Consider the following 27856-nt stretch of genomic DNA (forward strand, 5'->3'; position numbering starts at 1 on the left):
CCCCGCAATGGCAGTGTGTGCAGATCCCTTGGGGCTTTCACTCTAAAAGGCGATTCCCTGTATCCAAACAGGGCCATCACTGGAGACAGCGGCAGCTTTGGCATTCACTGCACTGGGTGTAGGATCGGGCCCAATGGACACGTTTCACTGATTGGCTACACGTTTTCTATAGCAATACCTACCCCACCCCATGGCCACAGAATACGTTGTCCCTCCCCTCCAGTTTGAAGTTGCTGGGTACAAAATCCCAAACCCTAACTGCAATACTGAAGGGATGTACTGTACAGTGACACAGATGTGAGTTTGCAGTAGACAAGAACTCTCTTATTGAATAGCACTGTTATAGCCTTTCCCCCCCCACCCCCCAGCTTCCAGCTGAGTGGGAGAGCACCTGGCTCAAAGATTGTACCGCAGATTATGGCATCCCATAGATGTTCAAGGACCGCGGGCACATGAAGGAAACTAAGAATGGCTCTAGCAAAACGCATGGAAGGTGGCCACCTATTTGGTATAAACAGAAAGAAAGAGACTAACCCAGAAGTGAGAAAATAACTCTCTAGACTTCATTTTCTGCTCTGGAAAAGACAAGTAGCAGTAAAATACTCCCCACAGGTCAATAATACACGTAGATACACAGACCCACGGAACCATTACTTATCTCTTGCTACAGAAAAAGCATCCCCTTATCACACATAAATGGCGTTAGAATTACGCCCTAGCAGAGATCGGGACTGTTACTTCCCCGAAATCATTAGAACATATTTCAAACAGAAGGGGAGGTCGAGCAACCCGACCCCAGCCTTTGTTATTCTTCTAATCTCCAAACTTTGGAAGCAAATCCTGATTTCCACACGCTACGGGCGGCTGCGGGGTGGGGCGGGGGGGAGAGAGGAGCGGTGCTTACAACATACAGCCTAGAGGTCGGTGCTTGTTTCGTTTAGGGTGTCTGATGTCGCTGGGAGGGTATCCCGGAAAGTTAAGGGCTAAACAAACTTTCAAAACTTAAAAGAGAGGGCGGCACATTCCATCTGCCCACAAACACCAGTGAAGGGATAGAACCTGCAGACTTCACTTGAATACTTGGGTTTTGTATAACCAAAGGGGTGTGAATTAATTTGGCTGGACCAATCTGAGTTTCCCTCCATTTATATGTTTGAGTATATACGTTCGTATATAAATATACATGCACATTAGCTAGCTAGATAATGTCACAAGCAATTTAAAATCTGTTTATTATGACTACGCACATCATGCACCAAAAATGGTCTGAAAAATTGCATCATCAAAAGTCAATGTTTATAATACATAAATAATCATTTTAGAGCATTTCTCTTTTTCCCTCTTACTTACATGGTTCCAATTATAAATAGTAAACTGATGTTAAACCAGCCTATTTACATGAAGGACGTGGGCCGGGCACCCTTTGCTAAAAGTTAGCTTTGTTTTATCAGGCAATTTGTCTCCTCCCTCCCCCACTTCCATTATAATTGTATCATTATTCTACCATCTTTAATACACAGCTGGGCATGCTCCTTTCCCACCACCTAAACAGAACGAACTCTGGAATCAAACAGAAACATCCGAGTCAAAGCGAGATCAATGACGATTCTCATCCTAATTGTTGCTCTCTGCTTTTAGCCTATTTTGAACCCGGAACGACAGTCCTTGCTCCTGTAAAACTCGCACTCCCTCCTGTAAAACACCCCCTCCCCCCGACACACGCACACACAAACACAAACACACACTGTACTCATGCTATAATTTTAACCGAGGCAATACTTCCAAATACAACTGCGAAAGTAACTGATGCTCTTTGTCAGTCTGAATACCTGACTTTGATGTACACTCATAAGGAAATATCAAAACACTCAGACACTAGATTAAGTGTCCCCTTATATTGGGCATTTGTCTGCTCCTGTATCTGAAAATATATCAGTAATAAAGAATAATAGCAATAAATTATGATATTATAATATAGTTCAGAATTGATTCCCAATCGTGCACTCGACATATTGCTATCTTTGAAGGCAACAAAGGTAAACCTGCATACATCACTCAACACCACAGATAAGACGTTGTTTAATTTACTTTTCGTGGTTGCTTTTTCAAGTCTTGTAAAGAATGTAATTCCCTTCTTTAAATTAATGGATATAGTTGACAGTGTCTATTTGATCTCTCTTGGTGGGAATATAAACGCATCAGTGCAAGTGTGAAATGCTTCACTCTGAGAATTTGGGGGAGCAAAAATAATGACATCCAATGCCATTTTATAGAGAAACTGAGTGGCAACTACAAAGTCCATTCTGTAATGAGTGCCTTCTACTGCGTTTTTAGCCCGTATCGTATTAAGAAATGGTCACCCTTAGTTGATGATCAACAGAAGGATTTTATATGTGACACTCAAGAGATGACATTGACAAATAGAGGGACCATCCTGCTCCCATCGAAATCAAAGGGAACTTTGCCATTGGTTCAAATGGGAGCTGGAACAGGCCCATAATCGTGTGTGTGTGTTTCATATGAAATTTGAAGACATGAAAGGCGTCAGAAGTGTTATCATTTACTTAGTGCAGCATTACATTTAGCAGCTTCTGCCTCGGGTACATATGTAAATAAAGAAAACTCTGCTGCACATGGCAGAGCAATATTTGCAGTCACTTTCCCTTTTAACAATGAAGTCTGAAGCTAAGAGTTTCAAAAGGAAGGGCAAAATAAACTGCTTCTCTACTTCTTCATGACGCTTGTTTGTTTCTGATGGGGTGATTTTGCATGTGTATAATGCAGAATTTGGAGGAGGAACAACAAAGAAAGTGTATTTATTTGAAACAATGTGGTCTGAAATGTCCTGAATTCTACACATATGTATCCATCTCTCTCTCTCTCTCTGTTAATGAGAGAGAGACAGAGAGAGAGAGTTCAATGAATAGATTTGTAGGCTGGACAGACGTTTGACTACTTTCATCACAGGGACAGCGGAGATGATATTTATGAGATCTGGTATAAATGTGGGGCACTCTGTTTAGGTGGGCCAAAAAGGAGTTCACCCCAAAGGTATGAAAGACAAAACTGATGTTTACGACTCTATAAATCAATGTGAAGTTGTGTAATAGAAAATAGAGCTAGCAAGAGTTTAGAACAGAGAGTGAGGCTAGACAGAAAAAGGAAAAGGGCCTCCCCGGCCATGACTGAGAGAGCAGATTATAAAAGAACAGCGTGGTAGGAAGTTTTACAGCGACACTTTAATGGTGGTGGTGTGTATTTTTAATCTTAGTTTATAGGGATAGATAGATAGATAGATAGATAGATAGATAGATATCCGGGGCCTGATCCGGATGGATTGAAGCCCCTGGAAGAAGCGCGATGAGAGCAGGACTGATCCCTAGGATTGTTTTGCTTCGCGCTATTGCATTTCCAGAACACGTCCCGAATTTACTTAACTAACTAATTCATTAATTAATCATGATAAATCTTAATGAAACTGCGATTACAGCAACGTTACAGAGCCCGATCCTGCCGTTTCAGTGCAAACGCCCGTCTGTCATTGATATCCTGGGAAACTTCCCAGCCCCCTGTTAGGGTGTTTTAACGGCAGGTAGAATCAAGCCAAAGGGATGGTGAGTTATCCTGGCTCGTAACCAAAGACTTGTTACGTCATTGTTGCAGGGTAACAGAGAAACTTCCTGGTCCTCTCCCCTCGCATCCCCCCACCTTTCGGTAGGAGTCCGTGGGCCTGCTAGCCCTGTTTTGAATATTTCATGCAAAACATATGGGCAATAGAAAACGCTTTGGAAATAAACGTGTCTAACTTTATCTGAGCAATTCCACGGAAAATCATTAATCCTCTTCCTGTCCAGGGCTGGAGAAAACCCTCTAGATGGTTTTTAATAGATTTTGTGGTTGTTTTTATTAACCATTGCAAGCAGTAGATGGGTCCCGGCCCGCCTACAGTGGCGTTAATTGCCAGGATTAAGACTCTCAGACTCGCTGTTCCCCTTGTGTTTTCTTTCCAGCTTTAGTTTGGGGCTATATTGCTTCACCCACTGTACATGGATCTTCAAAATACTTGCTATGTGCGCATTTTTATAATACGGGTGAGCCTTTCCCATAGAGGCGAAAGTAGGTCACAATTGACTCCAGCCCTCGTCTGGCTGCTGCAAACGGCGCCTAGAATTCTTCTTCATAAAACAGACTTGGGTTTTTTTTTCTTATCTTGTGTAATAAATTATTTCTATTCGTGGAGTCAAATGGGTGGGAATTTGTGTTGGTTGTGTTGCTCTATAGAAATGTAAAGCAAAAAAACCTTCCAACCAACCCCTGACATCCCCCTGCCTTTCACTAACAGGAAAATAAAACCAGCTAGGATGTGCATTCAGTCTAAGCTGGCACAAATAGGCCACTAATTATCCAGATTTCTTGGACCCTCAATGTTCCATATTTGTCTAAACACATGCCTATATTAGTTCTAAGAGGGGAGGGTCCGGACAAAGGCTGATGGCATTGGCAGGGGCTAAACTGGTAGTTTTCCCATTTCTAATTTGCATTGAACAGTGTTCTGATCTCATTTAAAACATTTACCCTCAGTTTAAATCCGGAGTCATTCCAGTGTCACTCCAGATTTATATTGGTGCAAATGAAATCAGGATCTGTCCCTATGTTCCTTATAAGTGTCACTTCCAACACAAAAAAAGGGCTGCTTGGGCATTCTTTTTGCTATGATCTCATTCCTAGTGCTGCAGTTATACAAAAGGAGGGTGAAGCTAATCCTACCTTGTAAATATCAACACCAAGCTTGATCCATTGAACATACAAATAGAGCAGAAATATCTATCCATCGATCCCCACACATATAACTGGGATGGGGACAGTGATACAGCAGTGGGGATCTCGGACAAAATGTTTCCTGTTATAATAATACAGAGGACTTTGTTTTACTAGCTCCTACTTGGATCTGAGAAGATGTATCACTAATCTAGCTAGTACAGGCAACATTAAACAAAAGATCCCGTTCACATGGCATGAGGTTTATTATGTCTGTTTAGAAAGAGGAGGAAAGGATGTCAAAATTATAGACACCTCTGAATCAGACAGAAATAAAATGCCAACATTTCTGAGAAGCAATATTTATTGTAATTTTTTTTTAAATGTAGAGACATATCCTAATTTTCCCAAAGCCCAGATTGGGAAAATAAAGACTTCTTGGCGTTATAAGTAAATCCGTCTGCAGAACTGAAGCAGCACCAACATTCAAAAAAACTGAAGAGGAAAATACAACAAAACACAACAATTTTTATTCTTCTTATTATTTATGTAAATCAGGTCATCACTGGACAAGAAACCAATTTCTACCCATTACCATAACAGCTTGTCTATAAAGAACAGAAAAAAAAATCAGATAGGATACTATCTAGTGTCAAGCGGGTTTTTTTTCTTTCTTTTTTTTCTTTTTTCTTTTTTTCTTTTTTTGTTTTTAAATCCCCCCACCCATTCACAGAGGTATAGATTCACAGATAAATAACTCAAAACTACTTGCTCGCCATATTTACACATTCCCGTTAAATTAAGCATAAATAAATATGTACAAACTTAACATTGAATGCCTCTCCGCATTTCTTTTTAGGAAGAGTCGCTCAGCTGATATTTCTCACTATTCAAGGTGATCCAAAAAGGCATCAATTTTGGCATAAGAAGGGTGGTGGTATCACTTCCCACTTTTTCAGTTTTTATGTTCATTTTTATAGCTATTTTTGTTTGTGGGTTTTATTATTATTATTATAACACGTAGATATACTTAGGCTCTTTTGTACTGTCAGATATTTCTAAAATGTATTTTTTAAAATGTTTTCTTTTAGATTGGTATAAGGAAATAGAAAAAAAATTAGTCTCCTTTAAGTCAAAAGGGGTATATTGTTGGATAACAGAAAACTACTTTTCCAGTAGCTCTGGCGATCTTCAGGACCCGAAAGGCGCATTACTGGATCGAAGTAAGCTAATTGTTTTTTTCCCCAATTAACAAAAGATTAAAATGGTGCAAAACAAGAATCTAAGAAAAGCTTTTCAGAAAACATTAGCAGGGTAACTTTTAATCTTTACAGCTCTGTCGTTTTCAAATTCGTGGGCATATTTCAGGGCTTCAGAACTAAAAAAAAAAACAAGCTCAAGGTATTTGTTATAGAACTTGTTCAAGCTACAAGACGGTAATTATATAGATACACAGGTACATTTAATTGCCTGACTAATCTCTGGTCATGGACCCTATTGCGCTATCAGCTTTGGGTTCAATAGAGACTTTTGGTGACATGATATGGCCCAATATTAATTAAATATCCAGGTTTTCTCCCCATCCTTAGGGGGTCCCTAGAAATGACCTATGTGACATAAACTAGACTCTGGATTCTTTTCTATCTCGTGTTAATAACAAAGTGGCTTATCAGAAAAGCTGCAGACAGCACAGGAGCTGAGTTGCTCAACCTGGGATACACATGTATATATATTAAACAAATTGTTTAAGGGTGAAATTAAATTTACAGTAACCCACCTGTTTGGTTTGAAAACAAACTTTTCAAGGTCTCTCCTTAAACGTTGCCCTTGAGTTAAAAGCAAAGCTGCCATGTTACTCCTCCTGTTTATTGATTTATGATCCCGAGGAAACCAAATCTTTTAATAACTCAATTATCAGATAAACGTCAAAGGTGCCTAGTCTGGGGAAGTGCAAAAAGACTGGGTAATGCCTTGCAATTAAGTTATACTTTCGTGATATTTTGAGAGCAGGAGGCTGAATTATGTGTTTAGAGGGATAGATTGTTCAACAAAGTTATAATAATCAGTAATGGACGCCTGCTACCAGTTGCCAAATATTAGATTATGGGGAAATCAATTAGGTTTTAAACCCATGCCATGTTTTTGCAATTTAGAAATGTCCACGAGCTTTCTCTCATTACTGGGATGAGGGGGCGGGGAAATATTCCATTGAAATCAATGGGTTGTTTGCCCGAGAAAAGAAAGAGCAGGTTGTTGCAGGCTCTTTCTACCCCATCGAGATGTTTAAATCTGTTGAATTAAACTCCTGTTGCCTTCAGTGGGTTTGGATCAAATCTTACGGGACTGAGCCTGCTCCCACCAAACTCAAAGGGAGTTTTACCATTGATTTCAGCGAAAGCGAGATCGGGCTCTTATAGTGTGTTTATAATGTATCTGCTCCGAGATTAATTGCAAATGGCATACACTTTTCAGATATACTACAAGATAGAGAAGCTGAACTGTAGACTCCTTGGGGCAGGAACTTTATATCTTTATATCTATTTGTGCAGATTGGGATCTGGTGGTGTTTGGGGCTTCTGGGAGCCATTTCATAAATATTAAGCAATAGTAGCCATTTGTTCAGTACAACAACGCCTTTTGTGTTCAATAAACCCACTTCTGCTGCTGCGCGTTGGAGAGTTTTTAGCTATGCCTGTCTGGCACATTGCAAATGCTCTTTACGTAGACCAGCTTCTGCTGCATGCAATAGTTGGTGACTGGTTTCCAGAAACACACTTGTCTCTAACTGACAGAAAAGAGAGACATGCCTTGAAAGAAATATTATTGGGATTAATTTCCACTCAAGTGTTTCCCCCCACATCACAGAAGTGGCGAGGAGGCTGTCTTGTAAGGAGGCTGAATTATGATGTCCATAGGCTAAAGCACGCTGACTTCTCTTACAGGTGAAATCAAGGGAACTACTAGGAAGGATTTGGCCCCAGCTGTTCAGATGCTGTGTAAACAATCAGAACCAAAGATCGCAGTGACCTGCCTCTGCCTCTCAGCCATAGCTGGAAACTCCTAGATTCTAATCCTGTCTCTGATTTGCTGAGAGCCTTTGGACAAGACATTTAACTTTTCTGAGCCTCCGTTTACCCCTTCTGTAGAATGGGGATAATAATGTTTGTCGGCTGAGATTTAAATTAGGATTTATTTAAGGCTAAATTTTACAGGGTTAATATTCCCATTGGCTGGAATGGGGATATCCTGTAAATTAAGGTCAGTGGGATTTGTTTTATGCATGCTCAAGTCGCTGGTTTGAAACGCAAGGTAAATTTCTTCTCTTGAAGATAATCCTCTATATTAACAGTAGCAAGGGTAGGAAAGCCAAAGAGGATCTCAAATGTAAGTATTTCCGAAGTCTGGTATTCGTAGCCAAGCAAATGAGGATGGGTCTGGGAAGCGAAAGGCGTGGTCTTTGATTTGTTTTAAGAAATAGTTGTTGGGGAAATGGAGAAAGGGGCAATAGTTTTACACGAAATTCATTTCCCCCCTTGCAGTTATTTAGAAAACAAAGACCACGTCTAGAGGGTTGACCTTCGTCTCTTTGGGATTTCAGACCTGCCTGAGACTCAATGAATTCAGCATCTGATCTCAAGTTGAAACAGAGGGTGAAATCCTGGCCCCATTGAAGTCAATGGGAGCTTTGCCACTAATTTGAATGGAGCCAGGATTTCACCCAGTGAAAGGATTCCTTAATGCATTAATCTCTCTACCCCACCGAATAAATACAATTCTCCAAGACTGAACAATCCAAGCTGAAATTCATCTCCTTAAGCATAGGTATTATTTTCCATATATGCCATAGAAGGGCATGTCTTTAAAATGTATATTAGTCATAAACCATCACGTAATGCACCCAATTACTGCAAAACAAAAAAAAACAAAAAACCCACAACATCGGTGTTATTTTTTCCTCCTGCTGAATTTGTTCTAAAACAAGAGTCACAGAAACATCTTAAAGAAAAGGAGGACTTGTGGCACCTTAGAGACTAACCAATTTATTTGAGCATCAGCTTTCCTGAGCTACAGCTCACTTCATAGGATACATGTAGCTCAGGAAAGCTGATGCTCAAATAAATTGGTTAGTCTCTAAGGTGCCACAAGTCCTCCTGTTCTTTTTGCAGATACAGACTAACACGGCTGCTACTCTGAAAAAAGAAACATCTTAATAACTTTCTAGAGAGAAATAGAGTGAGATAGTCATTTAGGGCATTCGCCTGAAATCCCACCCCTCCCCTAGCAGGCACCCACACCATTGCATTTAGCAACTCCTTTCACTCGGTGTATCAAACACTAATGCCCAAACAAGTGTTTGCAACAACCCTTCGACAAAACGGTATCCTTCTTCTCAACATTACATCTCGATTTCAGTTATTTTTAATCTGTTTTCAATTATTCCCTTTGAGCTTCTTTAAAGAAGGACACCTGCAGAATTCTGAAACCACTGGCTTTGATTTAAGAAGACAAAAAGTATTAGAATTGTGGATTATTTTTCTCTGTACCTGATATATTGTGTAGGGAGCTCTAGTCCTCTTTGAAGAAGCTCATAAGCCAAGCGGGCAAAGCTTTGGGAAACAGAAGAAAATAAAATAGTGCATACTCCTGAGAAGGAATTACATACTCAATTTTTGTTACTAGCACTTCTTTTTTTAAATTTTTTTTTTTTTGCTAGATCTCTCTCAATACACCCACACTATTAGAACAAATTAAATATAGAGACATTAGCATTGTTGGGAATATAAACCCTTTAGAGGAAATTAGGATACCTTAAATATAAGATTATGAGTTTTAAACAGCATTAACCTCTTACTGGACCTTATTTTCAAATTTTGCACCCTAAGAGCCAATGCAGTTTTGTCATCAATGCTAAATACCAAATTATACATATCTAGCTGTAAACGCTGGTAATCTAAGCAGAGAGTCTGTCTAGACCAGGAAAAGAGGGTGCCTTTTCAAAATTGAGTTAATTAACTGGACTGAGCTAACATGACTTGAAACACCCAATGTACTGTAATTAATGTAGACACTGTAATTAATGTAGAAACAGTTTAATACATTTACAATTCTATTAGCAAGTCATATTGTAGCCTTTGCTACCCAAACCAGCCCCTTTTCTAGTCTAGATAGATCCGGAGCAAGATAAAATGAGGGCAGGGTTGGGAGTGAGGGGTGGTGATGCTAGGAGTGGAAATGTCCCAGATAATATTATTGGAAGATTTTTTGTTTGTTTGTTTTCCCAAGTGTAGACACAGGACATTGTTTGATTTAAAAAATAAGATAGACTGTACATCTGAGCCCAAACAAGAACCAAAGCACGGACACCAAAGTGTTTCTCTGATTTCTTCCAATAAGTTATTCATTTCTTCCTTTTATTATTATTATTTTATTCCCCGCCCCTTCAAAAAATCATTTTAAAAAAAGGTGAGAACAGAAGTGGAAAAATCCTGGTGGTTGTCTTCAAATGTTCCGTGTAAGAGACATTGAGCCACTGTTCTTGCTCCATTGTGCGCCTCTGATCTTAAGTTATTGTCTTTCTTTTTATTATTATTTTGTCCTACCTAATATAATTCTTCCAAATCCCAATCCAATATTTTTAAAGCTAAAATTAAAACTGTTTTGTTTTAAAAGATTCTCTCTCTCTTTTTTTTATTTATTTATTTTTCTCCTTTTTTCATTTTCTGTGTTTCTCTTCCTTGTCTCCAGTTTTACTACCTGGTCCTTCCCCAGATGTGTGCCTGTTAGCAGTGTTGTTGTTCAAGAACATCTTGTCCATGCCTTTGAGAGCTTCAGTCAGGTAGTTTTGGAGGGCTGTGAGGGCAGCACAGATAGCTGGGGCCCCAAAGCCATGGGTGATGAGGCTGAAGTGAGTCAAGCAGCTCTGAATGCCTGGTTCCAAAATAGGGCTGGGCCTGCTGTTGCCAATGGGTGTCCTGTCCTGGGCCAAGAGATCTGTGAATTCTTTACAAAGTTGCCTGCAAGGGTAGCAAAGAGAAGGAAAGAGAGAGAGCCCAGAGTAGTCAGAGTCACTTCACTTCACTTTGATTAACACTTTGTACACAGCCTGAGACTTCCAAGGTGTCTGACATGCGTTAAGACAGGCAGCTGCCCCTCTCATCCCACCTTCCCCCAACCACACACATGCTAGGAAAATGTACTATAGTCATTTTACACATAAATGAACTAGAGTGCAAGGAGGCTGAGGGCCTGGCCCAAAGCCTACTGAAGTCAATGAAAGACTCAAACAAAGCACCACAGACAATTGGTATTGAAGTTGGATACAGAACTCAAACCTGATAGATAGATAGGTAGATAGATACCAGTTTTCTTTCTATCTAGAGCTTGATCCTGGTATTAATTATTATTATTATTATTATTTTCTCAGAGATGAATACTACCTGGCCTTCATGTGAATGCAGTACCACCAATAGCCTGTAAATGACTCATTGGGATGACTGCTAAGCAGGATTGCTGAATGCCAAATGTAGTCAGGTCTTTCTCTTCCCATGAATCCTGAATGAACTCTTCCCATGGGCGGGGGGAGTGTTCAATGATGTAAGCCAAGAGTTGCAAAAGTGACTAGAGAGTTTGTGTGGCTCTGTTTTCTGAGAGTTCCGAACACTCACCTTCTGGACACCAGGCCCCCTTTAGGGTGTCTCAAGTCTATCACCCCCAACCTGAGACCCCCCCCCCATCACTTTTGAAAATCTTGGCCTGTCACGTCCACACATTCTGTCATAGTCTCTAGTCTAGATGCTTCCAGGCCGTCTTGCACAGGGGCAGCATTGTACAGATTCTGTGCCGGGTAGGGGTATTTCATATAATACCATGGGGGGTGGGGGAATCCCCATGATCATCTGACTCCGATTCGTTCCTTTTAAAATCAGGTCTCACTGCATCCGGTGCCACTCCTGGAATCTGCCTCGCTATTTGCAGAGCCCCCGCCCCGCGCGCTCCACGAGCAACAAGGGAGAGCGAGCCGCCAGGTACAGTTTTGCTGGGGCAGCAAAAGGTAGGTGAAGACCTACGCAACAGCCTTTGCCCAGGGCGATAAATAGATACCGGTGACTGGTTGCTGCTCTGCTCTTGCCTGGCCGAATAGAACAAAAAAACACCTTTTGGGGGGCAGCGCTTCAAAAACGGGGGAGGGGGGGTTGACCTTTGGTGCTTGTTTATCTTCATAACAGCTCGTTTGCCACCTCGGAGGATGAAAATTGAATCCTTCCCTTTTCATTGGGTGGCTTCCTATGGCTATACTTCGCCCCACTCACATGGCCCCCAATTAAACAGGTGCATCATCCCAGGCAAAATAGAAACTCAGAGGGGAAATGATAATCCCCCCCCCCCCAAATAATAGCAACACTGAGGAAGGAGAGAAGAGTTCGTCTGTGATCCTCTGAAATTCCCGATGGGTTAAAGAGTTCAGAGAGTGGGGAAAGATAAAAGTCTTATCCACTAGGAAAGTGCAAAAGAGGAAACTTTGAGTTTGCAGAGCAAACGGTAATGAGTCAAACCCTTCAAAGCTTCAAAGAGCAAGGCAGGGTCTGCGAGCAGTTAAAGTTCTGGGACAGTAATATCTTTTGACCCTGCGGAAAAGGGCAATCAAATTCCAATCACGTCTAAAAAAAACATCTGGACAAATTTGAGTAAACGATTTTCCACCCCTCCATATATTTCTTTAAATTGCGCTGTCAACGGAGCAAGCGACGTCCTAGAGCACTAAATAGTTTGGGTCTCGCCTGCGAGAGAGTTAACACAGGGGCCACACCCAGAGCTCACCACCGAAAACCTGAGCTGGCCTTGAAACACCAAACCATATGGCCCGAGAGCCAACGACAGGAGTAAATCAAGCGAACTAGAAAAGCTCCTGCAAAAGACCCAGAGAGCCAGATCTACTGGCAGATTTACAAGGTCCCCCCCCTGCAGCTGCACATTTCTTAAGTCTACAGGTGATGAACGGTGCACATTTTGGGGAGGGGAGATTACAAATTATTTGGTCGGGGTATTTGATGGATAAGGCGGCTCGCTCTTGAAGTCAAGGTGAGTTTTTCCTTGGACTTCAGTGGGAGTGGAGGCAAGGCCCAGCCACTCCTACACAGAGAGAGAGGCATGAAATACACAAACAGAGAGAGAGGCATGAAATACACAAATAGAGAGAGAGAGGAACGCACACCCGAAAACAAACAAGAGGAAAGAGAGGGAGCTGCAAACTCATACACAAGGAAAGAAAGAAACACGGAGACTCCAAAGAGGTGAAGGAGGAGCAAGGGGGGGGGAAGAAAGATACACAAACCTGGGGACACGTGCACGCTCACACCGACAGAAAGAGTCGAGCCACCGTGCGTGTTTCATGCGCACACAGCTCCAGAGCCGCGGGCACAGCACAACGATAGGCACAGACGGACACGTAGCGTTACGGGTCCATACAGTCAGACCCAGGGCCAGGAACACCCACAGAGCACAGCCTCTTCCCCCCACACACCAGGACCGGGGGCAGCGAGGGAGACGAACTCGAGAGAGGGCGATCAGAGCAAAGCCTGTCCGAGGAAGCTCCGCGGGGGTGCTCCGCAGAGCGCCAGCGAGCGGGGGCCGCGCGGAGGAGAGTGAATGTCAAAGCCCTGAAAGCAAAGCGGGCTGGGGGGTGGGGGGGACACCGCTCCTACTCACTTGGTAGCCAGCAGCATGTTCTTCCTGGAGTGGAGGTCGCTGGGGTCCGTGTGCTGTCGGTTCAGGTACTCGGAAACAGCTTTGGCTGGAAACTCCGTTTCACAGATGTATCCAAAATCCCGAGCTAAGTGAACGGCTTCCCCTGCAGAGAGAAGGGCCGCCTTTGGTCATCACAGGCCAGCAGGGTGGGTTAGTGAGGAGGCTGACCAGAAAGCGGTTCAACGGAGCCCGCTGGAATAACCTGAAACACGCTATTGCCGGAGGTGCTGGGCACACTTTGAAAAGATCCGCTCAATCTGGCATCGGGGAGGCGCAACCCCAACTGAATTCAATGACCAAGACCGTCCCATGGGCCCATTATTCTTGGGTCAGTCTCTTTCAGCAGAGCACATCCCTAGTTTTTGGTTGAAGGAGTCTTCGCATGGCATATATGGTCTTAGCTCTATTGACTTCAGTTGAGTTTGGCGATTTACACTGGTAGCGGTTCTAGTCCCACGCGCAGAGAGAAAGTGTGTTCTCCATACCTAGATCAACTCGACTTTCCAGGGTGCGAAAACAAAAAAGAGACGTCCTGATAGGTAAATGGACCCGGCCTTTAAATGGGCAGAATAGGTTTGTATTTTCATATACCAGAAAAGTGGCCCAAAAGCTCTACCACAGAATATCATGTCGTGTGTGGTGTGTTTATATTATACATTATTATAGCCACATCTGGAAAACAAAGCAGCCAAGTGCATTGTATCCAATGGAAAGTGCAGTTTTGCATAGATCTGATCACAATGCAACAGAAGCTACCCATTCTACCCGCACCCTACCCAAAAAAAAAAAAAAAAATCCCAATGAACGGGGACCTTTCATATGAAAAATAATAATTATTCTAACTATAATTCTAATTGGCATTTCCTCTGCCTGCCTGGTTTCAGGTTTCTACCCTCCAGAGGTTCATGTCATCAAACTCCTACTGATGTACTTTCTACCACAAGAAGAAGACACAGTAGCTGAAGAAAGGGGGGGGGGGGAGAACAGACTCTAGGGGGATCCCATCAGATTACAGCTCAACCCCTCTAGAATAAAGCATTAAAACTCTTTAAAGCACCGCCTGCAGGACCACGAGGAAGATTTCTAACACGCAAACCAGCTATGTCTAATAATTCTAGTACCACATTATTTTTAACGATCAGGACTTACTTTAAATCGTCATGTAAAAAACAAAACAAAAAACACAACCCTTCTCAATAAACACCAAAAAGATCAATCACACTGCCCGCCAAATGCAAGGATTTCAACTGACGGTTATTTCCCCCACCATCACCCCCCGCCCGCGCACACACACACTAAATTATGTGCAGACACCCCATCCTCACTGCTTTTTGTTAATCCTGGCCGGAGATGAGTGAAACATTTATGCTATAGGAAACATAATTTAACAAGAAAAAAAAATCCTATTGTCAGAAAACAAGATAAATCTAGAGCAGATGCAACCTCCTATATGAGAAGGGAAATCTTGAAGGTAAATTGTTGATTTTTAAGTAAATCAGAGGTCAGTAACATATAATGAGATAAACATTGTATAGTTTTATATTATATTTATAATGTATGTGGAGTTCTATAGAGAGAGAGAGAGAACTCCACATACCTTTGTGCTATTTGTCAACTTTTAAGATGTTCTGATTTTGCTATTCGTGTGAATGTATAGTTTTACACACACACTGCATAGATATAGGTATGGGGTGTGCTTGGGTGTGTGTTTGAAACTACCTATTAATTAATACATACGAATATGCAAATCAGACTATGAATGTATTTTCTTACACTGTAAATGTTTATATATAGTGTCTAACTATGCATTCATAATTTGATAGGCGTTTTCATGTAATGTACTATGATTTATATATATATATATACACACACATACACACACTATATCATCAAAATGGAAACAATACTTATAACTAGAACGAATGTCTTGATTTTGATTTCACATATGAGTGTGTAATTATGTATTGCATTTATAATTAAATCAGAAGATTGTAAGTTAATATACAGTACAAGTCTATCTGCACATGCATAGGAGATACGGCATAGTGTGTTATTGTACACATTGAATGTTAATCGCCTCTTTGTGTATGTATATTATACATACATATAATTCATAGGTTTCAGAGTAACAGCCGTGTTAGTCTGTATTCGCAAAAAGAAAAGGAGGACTTGTGGCACCTTAGAGACTAACCAATTTATTAGAGCATAAGCTTTCTGATGAAGTGAGCTGTAGCTCAGGAAAGCTCATGCTCTAATAAATTGGTTAGTCTCTAAGGTGCCACAAGTACTCCATATAATTCATAGTTATATCCACATAATTGTTAGTTATAATTTCTGAAGAACCAATTTGCCTCAGAATAAATATAGTATTTCCTAAAAAAACAAACGAGAGTCTGTGGATTCCACATTTCACGTCAAGTACGGGATAGCGTTTGTTCATTTAAGAGGAGGTATAACTTAAGTATTTCTCCCCCCCCCTTTTGTTTCTTTCTTTTACCCTCCCCTTTCTTCTTAAAGAAAGGGCTCGTTTGTTTCTTTGTTAAACTTTCACCCTCAGGTAAACTGTACTTATAACTGTTAATTTGTAATAACTTCTTTCCTTTGCTGAAATAAAAAAAAAAGTTCTTTATTATTTTCGTTCAATGGCCGTATTGTAATGTGCATCTGTCATAATTAAGGTTGGAAGTAATGAATTAGCTAAAGTCCTGGATCCAGCACAGGCTAGACCATTATTCAGGGAAGGGAATGGGAATACTTGGATAACAGCAGAGAAAGTTCGATTCTGCAGATCTCACTGAGGCAAACCTGAATTCAAGACACCCATTGGAGTTAATGGGAGTTTGATCAGTGACTTCAGCGTGACTTAAATGGGGTCCTTAAAGTCTTAATTTCACCCACTATTATGCATGTTAAACAGATCTTAATGCCACCGCTGCAACGATTTCCACTTAATCCATGAAACTTTGCAAAATGTCAAACTCCCAAACCGAAAAGAGTTCGGAGCAACCAACAGCGCGAAGAGAGCGTGCAAATTCACCGCTTACCTTCCACCAGGGAGGTGAGTAAAGTGACATTTGCGGCCTTACGCCTGCCGGCTGGTAAATTCAAACCGATTTTTTCTAGCCTCTCTCTCAACGATCTCCCCCCATTTTTCGATTTGGCTCTGGAATTGCAAAGAAATTAACATTCTGATTAACCTCGGAATGTCCCTGAAACAAACTTTTAGACTGTGCAATCTAAAGACCACTGGAGCTTGAAGGGGTTTTAACTTGAGGTTAGCATATTGTGTGCGTGCTTGCTGGTACAGATTGCTGAGGTTTGCTTAATTTGACTAGGTTCCCCCTCCCGCTTTAGCTTATAGAAAACAAATTAATAGAATGAAATAAGTTCTGTATAAGCTGCTGTTAGGGAAGAAACCAAATTGGTTCCTACAGTATAAGACGAAGGCGTATTAGGATAAGATTGTATATCTAGGTGGAAAGACAGGAATATTGGATGAACTGATAGGGCGTACCTAGAGGAAGCATGGAGGACATACGGGAAATCGATAAGAACACTTAAGGAAGAATTCCATAGATATTATACAGGAAATGTTGAACTATTATATAGGGAACATGAATAATTAGTGATAAGAGTACCTAATGGAATATATATAGCAGATTATTGATAGGGACATTAAAAGGAAGGCTGTAATATACATGGGAAATGCCGAGTTATTGTTAGGGCCAGGTATAGTTTTGTACAGATGGTTTTAAATCCGGGGGTGAAATACTGGCTCCATTGAAGTCAATGGCAGTTTTCCCATTGACTTCAGCACGCCAGGATTTCACCCCAGATCTTTTATCGCTAACAGCTTTTTTAACTGTATACAAGGAATATGAAAGGAAGTCAAATCCTGTTGAGAATGTCTCTCTACCTAGATTCTGGTATCTCAGTATTTTGTGACAAAGTAGATAGGAACCAATGGCAAGGTTGCAAGAGAGCAGCCATCTATATTTCACATGGTCTGAAATATAGATATTTAACCAAAAGCTTCTCTAAAATGTAGACTCAAGCTACAAAGTGAAGTCAGCATAGACCACTGTTTGGGTCCTGGGTCTTCTCCAGAAATCAATGAGGCTCAATAATGGTGCATGTGTTTAACCTTGCTAGTTATATTTTCTATTTGAAATCTCTCTTGCAGATGTTCTCTTTGCTCCACTTTCTATTACAATGCACAGGCAGATTCTCATCTGTAAGTAAAATAATCTGGCTTCTTCTTTCCTAACAATATGTCCACATATGACACTCTGGGAGAAGGACTTGGGCAGAAAATTACCACAGAGGAATGGGATTTGCTATGGGAAGGAGGATCAGCAACCTCAGTATCTATTACAATAAAAGAAATGTTCTTTAAGGTACTGTTTCAGTGCTACCTCACACCAGTCAGGTAAATTTTAATACACATATGTGTGTGTGTATTAACATTAATCTGACTGGTGTGAGGTAGCATTGAAGCAGTACCTTAAAGAACATATCTATCTATCTATCGTGTATATGTATGTAAAATGGGGATAAATATTGGAGAAATTGTGGTTAAAGTGGAGATTTTATGCATATATGGTGGATATGTCCAGTCATTAGAAAGTATTGGGATAAAACCTGTAACTAAATATCACAAATTGTTGGATATTTATCACCAAATAATCCTTTGGTAGTCCTTCAAGGGCTGCCCAGTGGAAATAGTCACACACAAAAGTAAATGAAGAATTAATAATCTCATCTGCTGGTAGATGCTGGACTATTGGTAGCTTCTCTTTAGAAAAAGAAAAATAGTCCAACCTTAGAGGAATGGTTCAAAAACTATGGGAGGCTGTTGTTATGGAAAAATTAACACGCCAATTATGTACCAGCAAATTAGATAGAGAACAAATAGATACTTAGATATTTGGTGGCCTTTTGGTCAATATCAGACAAAGTACATTCACCGGAAAAAAAAACCCATCACACATGGGTCCATTTTTTAAAATATTAGCATTTAATAGACATGTCTGGTCCCTTAAGTATGTGGATACAAAGATGTCACTAAATCAATAAACTCACAAGAAAGGACATATTGTAGGTGTAATGATGCTCACTCTGTAATATAGTAACATCCTTTTAAATAGGAATATCTGATGACTATATTCTTGCATAACGTCTCTTTAAACAAAAGCTAGCTTTTGTAATGAACGCTTTGTTTCTGATATTTAACTGGCAAGGATTTGTAAACCTCTTAAAACTTCCTAACTTAAATAAATAAATAATAAATAAATAAAATAGTGTTTCTTTGTTTTAAATCTCTGCTTCTTTTACAGGCAAAAATCATAATAGCTGAGCTTTCTTATCTATACTCCTCTATTCATAGGGAAGACCTTTTATTTAAATAGAAGCCTTCCTCTAAAATGTATGTTTGGGTAGATGAATATATGTATTTGAGAGAGAGAGAGAGAGAGATGGGAAGAAAGTGTATGTGTGAGAGAGAGAGATCCCTTATTGACCTTACTGTGAGCTGCCTTCTCACTGTCTTGTACACTAACATAACTTTATGCATTAATTTCCATGGTTTTATGTTGCTGCTTATTTTTGCCTTGCCTTAAGTTCTACACACACAACTACAAAATAAGAACACCACATATTTGCAAATGCCTTTACCGTAGTATAGGCCTTCGACAAAATCCTTAGTCTATGTATGTGTCTACGTAAATACCCACATTTGCTGCAAGGCCTTACCTTCTAAGTACTCCTCCTAGGAGGGATGCATTCAGACACTCTGGGGGCGAGAGGCGTCTTTGAACTTCTCCCACAGTTACTTTATACTTTGAAGTGGAACTGAGCAAGGACAAGCGGCCAGGTACTGAGCAAAACACCTCTCCCGTATTGACTGACATTCCACCCAGGAAGCCATCTTTATTCATCATCAGAGAAGTAACAGATTTTGGAGGAACTGGAACTGGGGAGAGAAAGAAGGGGTGAGTGGAGGTATAGAACATGACCACACATAAGAGTACAAACTGACCAGACTGGCTAGTCTGACATCCATAGCATAGCTGAAGAAAAGTGAATTCATAGGCCCAGAATTCCCTAGTAGCTACACCAATAAGAGTCACCCTTGCCTTGAGTCTACAGGAAATTGACCTGGATGGGTGATAATGGATAGGTAGAGGTGCAGTGGAGTACAGCTGATGTATATTGGTTTGACAATTTAAAAAAAAACCTATGTATATTATAAATGTATTTTAAGTGCATTTCTCCCTAAATTATTTGTTTGTAAGCCCTGTGATGCAGGCATATCTTCTTGTGTAATGGACAGTTCCTGGCACATTGCTGGATTACAAGAATATTAATACTCCTCTTCCTGACACTTCTATTAGTAACAATGATAACAAGTAGGAATACATCTAATGAAGTCAAAGGAGTTACTGGTTTAAGTGAGAATCGGAACTACAGAATGCAGCAAGGAAAGGATTACTTTATTACTGTTTGGGGCTTTTATTAAGACAGGCTTTTGCAACGTAATTAGCACAATTATTTTCCCCCTAAAAAGGTGCATTAGAAAATAGTCTATCGGATTGTTTAGCATGTTATGTAACAAACAGAAAAAAAAGTGGGACGATTCAGTTTCTAAATAAAACTGGTCTGATTACAGCAACATAAATACATCAGGGGATTTTTTTTAAAAAAAGTTTGCCCCCTCACTAGTACCAGAAAAAGTAGTTAATTCCTTTGAAAAACAAAGAAGATGGCTTTAGGGAAAACCGAAGGACTTATTCTAATTCTTATAACAAACACCTATTTTGCTAAACTAAAAATGAAAGCAATCCCCTCCTGATACGAATTTTGTTTACCAAGCAACTTCAAGAGCTTGTTCATAATTGTGTGCAACTGTTATGATTTACAGCAGGTGCTCCACTCAATCAACCAATCGCTTTAATTTATAGACAGCGTCGCTGCATTTGCCCCGTTGTTTCATTTCTGCAAGTAATTGATAACAAACCGTACTTAAGGTATGTTTTATGCAGGAGTTAATAAGAGCTGACAGCTGCTACTGCTGCTTCCTTTTGGAATCACTGCAGCCTCATTTCCGCATAGAACGTGTGTTCCTAAACTCTAGCTTTGCTGGTGGTAGTCTAGGGGGCATATTTTACAGAGAAGACTAATTGATTACACACCCCTGTACAGCAGATTCTCCTTTGCAATATCGCATTGCCAGGCAATCAATTGCAAAACCAATTTTGCAAGTAATAGGTTCTCCTACACAAATACGCCAGCTATTTAGGTACTTCTAATACGTGTCAGTTAAATCATAAAACCCTATTTATTTGCAACGTGTCTGGAGAATCAACCCATTGGAGTTGGGGGGATATTTAAGTCCTCTGGGGCTGCTGAACAATAAGATAGGAGATCCTAATACCTTAACAAATGCTAACACATGGGCAACTACCAATTGTATGGCCTCAATGTATGCAAGAGACAAAACAGGGTTTCGCTGTTATTATAAATTATTTCCTACCGCCAGGCCGGGTTCTCACAATAAAAGCTCTATAACAGCGAAAACGCCAAACGCATGTAGATTTCATATATACATATTGCCTCAAATAGACTGTATATGGTCTCGGATGTAAACAAGTTATTTTGAGTGGCTTTACTGGGGCGGGGGTAGGGGATCAGAAACTGAAACGGATTCCCGTTTCGTATTATTCTGAATAAGACAATGTATACATCTTCGAAAGGACGTTTCCAGCTTCTCAACTCTAGCCCGTCACAACTTGAAATTGGCACAAAAACAGTTGTAAAAGAGGGACAGAAGCCCGATGTGGTTTTTCCATTGCTATTAATAGGAATGTTGTCATTGACTCCACAGATCAGTCAGATCCTTTGGTTTTGGATGCTTTAGGGGTATATGTTTTAAAAACAAAAACCCGCTCCGCTCCCCTCCCCTTTGCGCTCCATTTTTCAGTAAGATGTTTTGCAGAGTCACTCAAGTGCCCCCATCAAGACAAAATCGAGTTCTTTTGAAAATAAATGAACATACACATGCTTTGAAATAACTAATCCTTTAAAGGACCACTAACAACTGAAATCATTTCACTTTACAATTTTCTCCACGCCAACAAACACACACAAAGGTTTTGCTACACCTTTCCAGTACCTATATTTAGTGACTAGTTTATCAGGTCACTGTCCAGTGAACTGAGAAATTAAACAAGAGACAACAGTCCTAAGAAAATTTGATCTTCGTCTAAACTCACAACAGAGACAGCTGAACACATGATATGTTTAAATATATCTCGCCCAATTTGCTTTGCCCTTTTTGGAGCATTTATTACATTAGTTAACCTTTGCAATATGGTTTTAACATGTTCCCTATATTTTTTTCGTGCAAATTTATTTTGATAAGCAAGTTAGTCCTCTTTCCTGCTATGCTTTGCAAACTTCTGCTACTGTTCTTTACAATAACTGTACAAAAGGGACTAGGTATACATCAAGATCACTTGAATATAATAATTCTAAACACATTTAGGGGTCCTACAAGCCTGTGAGAGCATATCTATTGCAATTTCATAGCTTCAGAGATATGTAGTCCAATCTATACTCTATCTTTTTAAAATTACCTACCACTTCTAAAAAAGTGAGTTTGCCATGGAATGGATTAATTATCTATCTCTATCCTTACAACTATATTAGAACTATTACCAGAGATAATATAAGGTTGAGATTTTAGGTTTTATGTGTAAAACGACTGCTAATGCATTTATTTAAACAATTATCCACTTTATTCCCTGGCGTATTTTTACCTACGTCTATGTGTTTTCCAAATCTGCTTTTATGCGTCATAATAATTGTCCAGAGAAGGACACAACACATGCACAAACAAGTTTCTGACTACTTCTTGCATGTTTTGCTTTGTCCAATTGATGCTGATCTTCTTGTCACTTTCACAAAATAGTTTTCTCCCAAACTCTTTTGCGTGTGTCTCCTTTCCCATTGTCCCTCAAAACCTCCCCTGGACTCCTCCATCTTTGGGGGAAAAAAAAGTGATTCTCCTGGTTCTTTAGGCCCCATTGTCATTTCCCCTTCCATTTCTCTTCAGCTTATCAATAAACCGAGAGAGCAACAGTAGCCGCTTGATTTGTTAGTAATTATGAGCATACTGTTCCTGCAAACGGAATCTCTAGATGAGTGAGAACGCTTTAAAACGACAGCAGGAAATGGTAAGGAAATGGAGCATGGCAAAACTCAGCGTGAAGCTTTCAGTTCTTTACATGTTTACTATTTTCTGTGCATACATTAAGGCTTAGTCTTTTTACATTTCTCTGTTGGGTTGCTCTACACAACTTGCGTGGCAATGCGAAAGCAGCATTTCACCCACACACCCACACATACGGATTAAATTAATAAATGGGGTTTAAGTATTCAACATTGTTCCAGCACCGTCATTTATATTGCAAGACAAAGACAAAAACATGGTTTAAAGAAATACTGGTCTTTAATCATCTACACTGGGCAACAAATACTAGTATAATATTAACATTTTGTCTACAGATCTCTAAGTATTAACTGGATTGGGAACTAGCCTTCGTTAGAAAGGCTTATGTCCAGCATAACAGTCAATGGTTCGGTAGCGGGTGATTTGGTTTGGCGTTGTAGGTAAACTTAGAAACCCGATAATATATATTCTACCCCCTTACACTGAGACTCGATCCTTGTTTATAAACCAAGCAATCTATCTATCTATCGTGTATTCACGAGCCGATTGCAAGAGTTCGACTCCACCACCGCTCCTTGCATCTGAAGCTAGGAGTTAATTTCACAGTGAAATCTATTACCCCGAAATTGTTTCCCATTAAAGTAAACGCGATAATAAAAGACAGTTGGTGTTCCAGGAAAAGAACCAAAAATAAATAAATAAACCTAGGCAAATTCTGTATGTTACATTTCCACAGATTCAACAACTCGATCACCTAAAAAGCTGTAACCAGATATCCTGGTTTTTAGTTAATCATTTATTGCTGGCCACTTCAGGAAGCGGGGGGGGGGGGGGGGGATCTTATCCTGTTTGAAGTGAGCTGTAGCTCAGGAAAGCTTATGCTCAAATAAATCGGTTAGTTTCTAAGGTGCCACAAGTCCTCCTTTTCTTTTTATTGAGGGAGTCACTTTTTTAAAGGGTTAAAAGGCTCCTTTTGTGTGATTCTTGGGGGGGGGGGGCGCTTAGAGCGTCTTTGCACTATGTTAACATTCAGTTTAAAATAGCGTTTGGTGCGTGTGTGTGTGTGTGTATACACGCAGAACATTTATAGAAATAGTTTAAAGTAAACACATCAGGATACTTTTAAGGTCACCGACTATGCCCCCAAAGTCACAAACATTGAACTTTGGACTCCGGCCACGCGAGATTTTGAAAGAGGGCAACTTATTTTGTCATAGATTGTGCCAAACAAATTACAACTGAGCTGCTGACAAGGGGACCTGCCACAGCCTTCTTTACACACCGAAAACCTCCCCTTGATTTCAGCAGGAACCTGGGTGACAGTGAAAGTGAGGATAAACCCAAACAATATGTAGCGGATCACTCCTTAAAACTGAGATAAATCTAATATTAATACTCTTGATGATCATCATCATAGTCATTTATCTAGGCTTCCTCCCTTTCCTTTCCGCCACGCCAATCTTAATGGAACTAAGAGTTAAGAATGATTTTTTAATGTCTCGTTGGATTTTTAGACTGTTAATGTACCGCGTCCTTCTCATTATTACTTTATTGATTGCTCATTGACCAGACCCCTTCAAATCGTATTAGCCACCCTCTGCCAGTTTAGATTAGGAGAGTTTAAAAAGCACCTTTCATTATTTCGCCACCGCTACCATCACCCCCACAGTAGAGTAGGGCTTGGCAGCTTAATGCGCTCTCTAATGGGGCAGCTAAGAGACGAGGGGCCACGGTCCCTGCCTATTGCATTAACAGCTCAAAGGGGGCTAATACAGAAAATTAGCCTTAAACGAGCTCTGGAGATCTCCAAATGAAAGAGCCATTTATCACGCTGGCTACCTTCACTCCACTCGTTTGCTCTCTCTACTGGGAACAACTCATTTCCTCTTAACTAAATTACTTCAGAAATGTCAAGTAAGCCCAGATAGCAAACATAACAGGAGTGTGTGTGTGTGTGTGTGTGTGTGTGTGTGTGTGTAATCTATTGTGTGGGATCAACACGGATGATAAATTGAACAGTTCAAGACGATGATGATTATATTATTTTTACAAGGCTTTCTTCAAATTTTAGGCAAGCTTTCTAAAGCTGTAGGTAGATAGATAGATGACCATCGTTACCTCCATGACACTCAAAGATCATAAAAATGTAGGCACTTATATCCGAGAGGATGGATGAGATATTTGTGTTAATAATTTAGTTCTATATCCTATCCGTGACACTTAATTTTTATGAGAATGTTTTAAACAGTAAAGTAACCTCTTTGGAAACAGGCAAATCCTTCAACCTTCCTCCTGTCCAGGTTCCATTTGTCATCAAGTGTACTTTACTGGTAATAGTCAAGAAGAAAATCTATCTATCACCTGCCAGCAAGAATGATCTGCGGGTCTTTGATAACTTATTCTTATTTCAAAGTACATTCCTATGTAAAGGCTGCAAAGTGTTGGACCACAGCAAAACTCACACCGAACGCTTTCCATTTTGCACCTTCTATCAGTCTGATCCAATATCGTCAGCCACAGATATGGCCCCATGTGTCTCTTCTCCTCTACCAGTGTTCAAAGAAAAACTTAACTCTCAAAATTACACTAAAAGTTCAATAAAGCACAGCATTAATTCTAAGGGGGGAAAAATAACACCCCTATGCCTTCTTTCCGAGAAAATGTCGGTATCTTTTTACTGATATGATTTTAAAAGTGTGTATTTATACTTTTAAATAGAGATGTTATCACGCTAAGTGTCTTCTGATATAGACTAAGGTTAAGCATACACCTGTGGGTTCAGATGTGTGCACACGTTCACATACACACTAGAATTATCAGCATCTTCTGATCTCTCTCTCTCTCTCTATATATATATATATATAATATAATTGTAAGTATCATTAGACGTGCTTAACTGCTTGACACTGACTGCCTTTACAGCTACAATCACTGTGTGTTGACACCAAATGTTCCTGCTACCCTTTTCATTTGAAAAAAACAAAAACAAAAACCTGTTTTGAGGAAGGGGTCACATACAATACATGACAGTGTTCTGCACAGAACAAAATACAAAATGTGCTTATGAGGCAACGAAAACACGAAGGCAGATCAACGTTGAAAAGAAGGCTCTCAGCCACAAATCAACCACCAATTAATCGAGAAGACCCAAGAGAAAACATTGCGTAGGAGCGAGCGAGAGAGAAAAAGACAGATAGATATAGCGAGCGCATACATTTGCAAACCGATACGTTACACACCTAAACCCACAGGCTGATAATCCATGTGAACTGGAAAGCTCAGAGCAGTTCTTTTTCTCAGAGCAAGACAATTCACTGTTTCCCACAAAACCCTACGTTCTTCCACCACCAATCATAAATTATGTTGCCAAAAGAGCTTCAGGTTTTCATCCACCCGTCTCCAAAGTTCTGATTGCTCGAATTGACATAATTACATTTTTTAAGGAAACAAACGATTGAAATACCCTCACCCTGCCTTGAATTCGTATTCCATCAACACTCTCACGTTCTTTTCTTAATATTCTAGAACCTCATCCCTATTAAAGTATCGGTTTCATGTGTATTAGATGAAGAATAAACCACTGAAGATAAGTGCTGTTGCTAGTAAACATAAGGGCCAGCATTGCTAAGCGTCAGCTCTAGTATTTAAAACTGAATCTAGAAATAGAAATTCCTTGGATAATTAAAGATAGCTCTCCCTAAATGTGCAGTGTGAGAGCTGTTTAATGTCTATCAGCATAACCCATACTAATAGCCTTGCATCTTCAAGTGACTGTCAGAGAAATGTAAAAAAATTAAGCAGCTGCAACACGCCCAAAATGAGTTATTGTAATTACATTTAATTAGTTTAATTAGTTAATTATTTTGCTTACAGCTGTACCAGAGACTACAAACATTTGTTAATATCACATTCCCTTTACCAGTATGGGGTGATTCTGCAGTTACACTAAATCATGTATGCATATGCAGAATGGTTTTTCAAATGGGCATGTTGGAGGGGAAGGTTGTATTTCCATAAGCATGTGTTTCTTCCCTCCCCCCCCCCCCCCCCGCCCAACACATTTGGCACGATTAGAAAACGCATAAAAGCCACACATGGAATCAGACAATTCTTAAGAGTTACACAGTGCAGATCAAGAACTACCAGAGGTGAAAAGTTAAGGTATATCTGTGAAAACTATTTTATAGTATGTGGTGCCATGTTTACACCAATATCAAAATAGGAATTGTTGGCAAATTCAAAACTTGTTGGCTGGTTACTTATTTTAAATCAGTTGGCAACAATTAAAATAAATATTTAAGATAAAATGTAATTATCTAACTCCTAGACAAGAAAATACTCGTTCCTTTTAGCTCCTCTATCTATCTCCCATGCGTGTTTGTTTTCCGGGTAAACTAATTGCCTCAAAGTAAAATTATATCAGGAAGGCATTGCTACACAGTATAAGTTGGTCAAGCTTGTTGGAATAATCCATACCTTTTTTAATGACAGACTGGTCCAATAAGTTCATACCGCTGTTATTGGCATCTTCAACTGACTGTGAATATAAAAACATCACTATTCAAATTGACTGGATATTAAAGAATGGCGTACATAAATCATGTCATTCCAAACTGGAGTTTCGGTTATTTCCATTTATATTAATTCACTGGGGGAAGAAAGGTTTATTAATATTATTGTTATTATTCCCCCAAATCGACATGGAAATGAAATTGTTCCAAATTATATGGTCTTATAATAAAAAAGAGGTGTGAAGCATATGGGGTGTAATAGTGTTTTTGTTATCTTATAAAACATAGATATTACATAGTCTTTTTTGCATTCAATAAAGCTTTATATTTCTTTCTTTGAAAATTTGGTAATTTGGTAACGTCTCCAAGATCTAGTACCTAAATGAACACGATTAAGGACAACTTTTTTTATTATTATTATGATTATGTTTTGACCCTGCTGCAGCTTGATAACTCAAGGGCCATTTACTTTTTATATAGGAAGGTTTACATTATAGACTTGTAATTACAGTTTGAGCAATTCAGAGTGGAGTGCAACACCCACATAGTATAGGGAACAAACACAGATTAACAGCTCGCAAGGTTTGGTTACAAGTTAGAAGTGTGTGTGTGT

The 27856-nt window shown here is 39.9% G+C and overlaps 1 protein-coding gene across 12 annotated transcripts in view; it reads right to left on the reverse strand.

The window, feature by feature from the left end:
• The window catches only part of TFAP2B (transcription factor AP-2 beta), a 219507-nt gene that overhangs the window by 182311 nt on the left and 9340 nt on the right, over window positions 1–27856 (reverse strand). For 5 of the 12 annotated variants that reach the window (XM_073335731.1, XM_073335733.1, XM_073335730.1 and 2 more), the window contains exons 4-9: window positions 27209–27269; window positions 19255–19474; window positions 16548–16666; window positions 13465–13606; window positions 10513–10772; window positions 9303–9365 (exon numbers count right to left, since the gene is read on the reverse strand). In XM_073335731.1, coding sequence (XP_073191832.1) covers window positions 9325–9365; window positions 10513–10772; window positions 13465–13606; window positions 16548–16666; window positions 19255–19474; window positions 27209–27269 — 843 coding nt within the window. In that variant the 3' untranslated portion in view covers window positions 9303–9324. The other 7 variants (XM_073335725.1, XM_073335734.1, XM_073335735.1 and 4 more) reach the window with 4 other exon arrangements.

The sequence above is a fragment of the Lepidochelys kempii genome, chromosome 3 (assembly GCF_965140265.1).
Source record: "Lepidochelys kempii isolate rLepKem1 chromosome 3, rLepKem1.hap2, whole genome shotgun sequence".
In the NCBI taxonomy this organism is placed as follows: Eukaryota; Metazoa; Chordata; order Testudines; family Cheloniidae; genus Lepidochelys; species Lepidochelys kempii.